Source organism: Theobroma cacao, chromosome 9 (assembly GCF_000208745.1).
Source record: "Theobroma cacao cultivar B97-61/B2 chromosome 9, Criollo_cocoa_genome_V2, whole genome shotgun sequence".
NCBI classification, from domain to species: Eukaryota; Viridiplantae; Streptophyta; class Magnoliopsida; order Malvales; family Malvaceae; genus Theobroma; species Theobroma cacao.
In genome coordinates this window covers 16,637,333-16,644,651 of record NC_030858.1, presented here as the reverse complement: position 1 = coordinate 16,644,651, position 7,319 = coordinate 16,637,333, and the positions used below count along the sequence as shown (strand labels likewise).

Sequence of the window (7,319 nt, the reverse complement as noted above, 5' to 3'; positions counted from 1 at the left end):
GTAAAAGTTTATGGGTTTGGATTTGAAGAAAAACTTCTAGAAACTTGTTAAAGCTTCTAATCAATGGGACTGGAATGAAGTAATGATGAAGATTAAGGCTTAAAATGGTGAGGCATGTAAGTGGTTGATGGAAAAACCACACACATTAAGGGCTAGGCATACATTTGATCCTAATGTAAAAAGTGATTATGTAACCAGCAACATAACTGAGAGCTTCAATTAGTGGATTAATAGTGTTAGAAGCAAGATAGTCCACTATTAAAGGGTACTGCACTGAAGCTGATCAAAAGGATTCATGACAAAAATGTGAAGGCTTGTACATGGGACATGATGATGACTCCAGCAATTAGGAAGAAACTAGATTGAGTTAAGTACAGTGTTAGGTTTTGCAAAGTTGTGCTTGCTAGTGAGAGTGAGTTTATTGTATTTGAAGGTGGAAGGACTTTTGTGGTGAACTTGCAACAAGGAATTTGGACTTGTCCATGTAAGGTTTTGGCAGATTTCAAGCTCGTAAGTATGCAACAGCATGCATTACTTACAAGAAGGGTGATATTGAGCTCTATTGTGATAATTATTACTCCAAAGAAAATTTCATGTTGGCATATAATGAGTTCATTCACCTTATACCTGATATCACCATGGCTGAGTTTTGAGGTCAAGTTGATCCAGTGGAACCTCCATTACTTCGTCGTATGCTTGATAGACATGAAAAATGGAACTTTAGGAAGCATTAATTGGAGACTAGAATGCTAGAAGGAAGAGCAGTATCAGATGCACTTTTTGCTCTAAGCTTGGCCAGAATAAAAGAACCTACCCTAGAGTTCTTGTGGGAAGTAATAAAAAGGTAATTTTCAAACTCAGTTTTTACATTAATAATGCATTTTACTACAACTAATACATTTATTTATTATATTCTAAGCAATGAAATCTGACTTTAGAGGAGCTTTAGACTGTGAATTTTAACTTCAAAACCTACACTTCCTGTTTTTATGATGCGAAAAGGATAAAATTGTTCAAAAATTAATGCTATGTCATTAAATAAATAGAAACTCTAAAGATGGACTAACAGTAAGACTTTTGTGTCCAGCAATTTGTGACAGAGTGTCCATTTTTGACACTAGTCGATCAAAAATGAATTATAATCAAAACATAAAGGGTAGGGGTAATTCACCCTTTCATATAATTAGAGGTGGCAATTTGGATCATTTTCGAATTTGGATCATTTTAGTTTTAGGTCATTTTGGGTACGAATTGTTTTGATTTTGCATCATCGCAGGGTCATCTCATTCGAGTTTGACACTCTAGTTCTTCAAGTGCAGTTCATTTTAAATTCAATTGAATTTGGACAAATTATTCGAATTCGGATCATTTCAAATTATTTTTTAGAATCATTCAATTTCAAGTCATTTCATATTCAGATCAATGCAAGTTCAAATCATTTCAAATTAGATTTAGACTGATTTAATTATTGACTTTTTTTTATAATCGGGTTCCATCGAGTTAGGGTTCAAGCGAGTTTGTCTAGTTGTGTCAGGTTTGCCACCTCTAAAATATAGTGTATTATTTTTAATTTGTTAAAACTATGTTTATTTCTTAACTATTATGCTTATGATAACTTCGTTATTATTTTTGCGACATTTAACAACATTATTTACCTTCTTCTTTTAAATATTTTTGAAAAGAAAAGGAAAAATAAAAATTTTGACAACAAAAAAACAAAACTCAGAAAACAGTACAAAAGTGTAACAAACAGATCCTAAGTTTATAAAGATAAAAACTAAAAGTTAAAGTTGTTAACTGAGAACAGAAAAATTCAGAGTGTCAAAGTGAATCAACCTTGGTAGTCTAGCAGAGGATATAACATTGCAATATAAATCAAAATTCGTGTTATATTTCATGCAAACTCGTAGTTTGAGATGATAAAGAGGATTGAGTATGATTAAATCAATGAATAAAACAACATATAGTGTTAAAAGATGAAAAGTGACTAGTTAATCAGATTACACGAGCAGAGTCACCTGCTTCACAAATCAAGACAGCAGTATCTGGGTTCAATTGGCTGGCCAACACAGGCTGGAGCTTTGGATATTCTTCCCTGACAAATTTTGCAGCTTCTGCTACACAATCAGTATCTACCAATGCAACACAGCAACCCCTAAATCCAGCACCACTGAACCGAGCTCCAAATACACCAGGGGCCCTCAATAGGACCTCATATAGTTGAATTAGTGGCTCACAACCTTGACATTCATATATTCATCCAAGTTAATAGTTGAATAATTTTAAGTAGGCATTTTAGCAGAGTCACAAACTCAAACCTAAAAGATAAAAAATAAATAAACTGCTTTATAGTCAATAGGAAATTCCATCAGCACTTCACTCTTTCCACATTTTATCGAGACAGTGAAGGGAAAATTGACGGTTCAAGGTTTTAAAGCTGTAATTGACTCCGTGAAAAATACAAGTAAAACTCTCAAGTCTGAAATAGTATAAGCTTTAAATTCAAATTTAAACTTAAATAATAGTCATAAATGCATTTGAGTTGAACAAAAAATATTCTTGGTAATTGGACCATGGGAAGGGACACAGGAAATGGTTGCAGCATTTCATATATTACGGCAATCGTCAAACACAAAATTTTCATGTCCTTTAGAACCAGTATCAGAGCATGTATTAGAACTTGAAATAATTCAACCATCAGGTGTCTATAACACCCACCTCACCAAGCCAGTTAAGAATAATATAATTAATTAACTACAAAAGTATCGAAACTGAGAATGGTAGAAAAGCCTATTTATATTATTATATATGAAAATGAGATAAAGGTTTCTCAAGGTATGATTATTGTGTCTTCTCAAATGGGCTTCAATGGCAAATATGAATATGAGTTCTTTATTGTTTTTGTGCTTTCTTGGCAACTTTTAGGAATTTTAGGGGCAGGGTGATGCAACTATGGAACAAAAGAGGTATGCCATACCACATTCATAGTTTTTAATAGAACTTAGACCAGAAGCCGACATTAGCTGTCCAAACTGCCTCAATTCTCCTGAAGCCCAAGCCTCTAATCCTGGAATAACCATTACACCAATGCCATAGTAGTTGATAAGCCTTATAACAACATGGATATCTACATGAGACCATTACATAGATCAGAAAAATTTATGAAAGTGTGATAACACAGTTGTACCTTTACTAACTCTCATATTCTCTGAAAAATAATGCTCTGCTCTTCTGGCTAGATTTGGTTCCAGTTTGACCTGCAAAGGAAAGGAGATACTGATATAGAAACAAAATTGTGAACAAACTTAGCATGTTAAGTCAACAAATGGATGCTTAGCATTATATACATCAAATATAACCTATCTACCACCTTGTCGGGATTAGGTAGAGATCTTATGTTTGAGACATAGTGATCTCTTCTACCAAAAAGGAAAATGGATAACCAATCTACTGATGAGGTAGAAGGTTGATTTAGACATGGAGAATTGCTGTTTCTTTTCCTTTGTTATGTAATCTGAGTTTTCATTCACAAGGGAAAGTATGTTATTTCAGGTACTTTAAGCTAGGTTTATTATTTCTTGGCTATCAGATTATTAGGCTTATTTTGCTCATAGTCTAAGTTAATTAGTCTTCTTTGTTGAAGTTTAATCCTAAGAAGAGTATTTAGGATCTACGTAAATGCTTATGTAATTTTCATATCCAGGGAGCTTTTGATAGATTATCCAGTTGAGAAATTTCTTCAAATCTTTTCTCTTTTAATTCTTTATATCTCATTCTCTCTCTTTTACTCTTTTCTCTCTCATACTCTATTTTGTCCTGTCTGTGTGCTACATCATAAGTTTATATTCAAGGATGAGGTGAATAGACACCTCATTTACGACAAACTGCAATGTTTATTAATAGTAATATAGTCATGAATCTATGCACTCTGCACTCCTCTAACTATTTAATAGTGAGAAATAGAAATCTTATTTAGTGAATTGAAGTATTGAACTTAAAGTTTACTCTTCTAATAGGATAAGCAATTAAATAGAATACATTCAAAACATAACTATTTAACTGATAAAAAGAAATGGAGCAAAAATTCTCAGCTTCAAAAATCAGAGTTTATATGTTTGATGTTTACCTTGTAAGCTTCATAAGATTCTGGTTCAACTGTTCAAAAGAGGGGAAGAAAGAAATTTAATTCATTGTGCAAATCAAAAAATTGAAAGGAAGTTCAAATTCACAGAGAAAATTGGGTCAAGTACTAGCCATTGCAAAGGAACGGCTCCAGTTCACCATTTCCAGCAGCACTGCAAAACAGAAAACAGAGAACAAAAGAAAAGGATGAAACAATATGAACCAGGACATGATCCTCATAAACAGTAATATTACACATATGGTGCACAATGTTAAAGTCTATTGAAAAATGGAAATATCATGTTTATCTTAGTGAAAGATATGTGTGAAGTCAGAAACAAGGCTACAAAAGATGTTGATTTCATTTAATGCTATTAGTTGTGTAAATTTTTCCCTGCAGAGTGTGGACCCAGACAACTTTCGGTTTTGTAAGAAAAGGAGGAATAGTGCCATGCATTGAACATCTTTATGCATTCTGTTCATAACAAGTTGGAACATTTAACAGGGGATATGAAATATCTCTGAAGTTTTAAACAATATATTAACTCCCCCCAGTCAACACTATCAAGGAAACAATTCAAATGCTCTCCGTTCATAATCATTCAATCAAAAAGTGATTCAATATTGAAATTAACATGAACACAACTGTCTCACAAGCTAAGAGGACAAGGTGAAGATATGTGCAACCAAAAAACCAAAATCATAGTTGAAAATTTCCAGGGTTCTCAATTAGAGGGAACAAGAGTCATACTGCAGAAGAATTTTGGCGGCTTCTTGACATTCTGCAACACGAGAATTGTATCCAGGGTTGCTGGTCAAAGCTTGCCTCAGTCCTGAAAATGCTAGTAATATTTTGTAGCCTTTCTGTGGTTCAGTCTCATGATCCTTTAGAAAATTCAGTGGGTGTATAAGCTTGTGTTCTGTAGTCTACATTTAATGAGATACCATGTTGCTTGAACAAGTTAAATAAATTCAGCCTTGACTTTACAAAAATAATATAAGAATAAAAGTAAACATTAATAATTTGATCATAATTATATTGCAAAGAAAACATTAACAATCAAAGTGAGTGAGAAGTACAGCAAATTCTCTAAAAGCAAATTTATTTTGAAGCAAAACATCATCCGTTTGTAGATAAGACCCAGGTTTATCAATTTATAGAGAAAGGAAATCTTGTAAAAGAGTAATAAATGAATGTAGACAGTGGCTTAGGGAGAAGCATCTGACCAAATGTAGACAGCTCAAGCAATATGGTAGACAAGCAATTATTGAAAGGTCCAAAAATGAAATATTTTCGATGTCCTAGTATTCTTCTAACTCACAAACATAGCCTATGATAGAGAAAAAAAAGATCTTTTATTTCTTGTGCCTCTCAATTAATTAGCAAAAACTTTAACAGGTGATGCTTTACAGTTAAATAAAGTGCATCTTTTTGTCAATTTAATTTGGTAGTACAACTGGCAATAATAAAAAAAAATGATATTGTACATATATGTTTATGCAATGATAGAATAATTCAGTAGAACTGAGGAGCAACAAAGACATAGAATTAATGATTTCAAACATATATACAAATATGAGAGTAAAATATAGCCATAGATCTGCGTGATAACTAAATTACAGGAAGTCCATCAGACTAATTAAGCAGTGCAAAAGTAACAAAGTTAAACCACATTAAAACAAAGAAGGATCTGTTATTTCTGAATTTTTTTTGGATAATTTATTTCTGAAATTATTATCAATAGTGACTTACTTTGCAGTTCATGTAGGTTAGACAACCATGGCTTGAAAGCAGTATAGCTGATTGATCCAATATGCCATTTCTCAGGCCTAAGTACTCATTTTCAATCACCCTACATGTGCCATAGCATCAGATTCAGAAAAGGTTTCACATGTAACAATAAAGAGGCAATCATGTAACCCTAACAATGTGCATTCTCTGATCAGTGAAGTAACTTTGAGATGAAGAGGATTGGGATAAAGTCTAAATGAACCACTTTACTTAGAGTGATAGACCAAATTTACCACTTATTTTTAAATTGATGCAATTTCAACACTGTACTTTTTAAATTTTGTCAAAAATGGTCCAAAGTTAATGGTAAAGGAATATTTCGTAGCATATTACATGGAATATTCCTTTGCTCCCTCACAAAATATTTTTTTTTTTTACCATTAACTGCTGACCATTTTTCTACCAAATTAAAAGTCAAAATGCACCCGCTCAAAACTGGGATTAAATTTGGTCCATCACCCTAAGTAGAGTGGTAAATTTGGATCTTATCCCAAAAAGGATTTAACATTTAAAATTCAAAGAAACTTCATTGCCAGCTAAATGGAACCACTTATCATGAAAAACATTGCAAGCGATCATCCAAATTATCTATTCTCTCCATCTAATTTTCAATATTCTCATACCTTTTTGTATATTCTAAGTCTGCTGTTGCAAAACAGATATATATTTAATATTAGTTTTTGTTATGTTATATGTCAAAACCTTTTAGGGCAAAGAAGAAATATTATTGAGAAAGACAAATAAACTTAAAAGTTTTTTTTTTAAGTTTTTGCAAGTCCAAACAAATTGGGACAAAGGGAGCACTTAATTAATAAATTCTAATAATTCCTTATGATCACTTATTAGAGGTATTTAAAACAAGAGTAAAGCTTGTTGCTTATTTATGAGATATTAGTAATTATACATTGAAATTACCCAAAGAAAATCGCCCACAATATGAATTGAAGGCTGATTCCGAAAACATCCTTCACCCTCATAAATTTTACCTAATAAGGACAACGAAGACAAGAAAGCTACTGACTAATGTAAGGTCAAAGTTAAGCTATGCTCTACAATTAATGTGGCTGCATTTAATGTAATTCCTTAATCTTTGAGCTTTTAACTTTTCAGAAAAAAAAAAAATCTTTGAGCTTTTCAGAGGACAATAACTTTGCAACAAAGGGAACAATATTTAATATCAAGTGCAACAGTAGGCACCATATTGATCATGATTTCCCAAGCTCCATATATCCTTTCTAGGTATATCCACCAAGAAATTAGCAACCTGCTCCAGAAACACTTACTTTGTATGTCTTAACCTCCTTGAATCAAGCAAAACCTACAATTCAGTTTCCACTCTCAAACCAGTTCCCCATTCAACACCAATGACCAACTCCAACTTAAGCCAGGACCCGCCCCCCCCCCC

At 32.8% G+C, this 7,319-nt stretch overlaps 1 protein-coding gene across 4 annotated transcripts in view; it reads right to left on the bottom strand.

The window, feature by feature from the left end:
* Positions 1,828-7,319, bottom strand: part of LOC18589436 (galacturonokinase) — a 13,009-nt gene continuing 7,517 nt past the window's right edge. For 2 of the 4 annotated variants that reach the window (XM_007014408.2, XM_007014409.2), the window contains exons 8-14: positions 5,876-5,975; positions 4,874-5,007; positions 4,255-4,295; positions 4,127-4,155; positions 3,188-3,257; positions 2,978-3,067; positions 1,828-2,240 (exon numbers count right to left, since the gene is read on the bottom strand). In XM_007014408.2, coding sequence (XP_007014470.2) covers positions 1,996-2,240; positions 2,978-3,067; positions 3,188-3,257; positions 4,127-4,155; positions 4,255-4,295; positions 4,874-5,007; positions 5,876-5,975 — 709 coding nt within the window. In that variant the 3' untranslated portion in view covers positions 1,828-1,995. Of the gene's footprint in view, positions 2,241-2,977; positions 3,068-3,187; positions 3,258-4,126; positions 4,156-4,254; positions 4,296-4,873; positions 5,050-5,875; positions 5,976-7,319 lie in introns of all 4 variants that reach the window. The other 2 variants (XM_007014406.2, XM_007014407.2) reach the window with 1 other exon arrangement.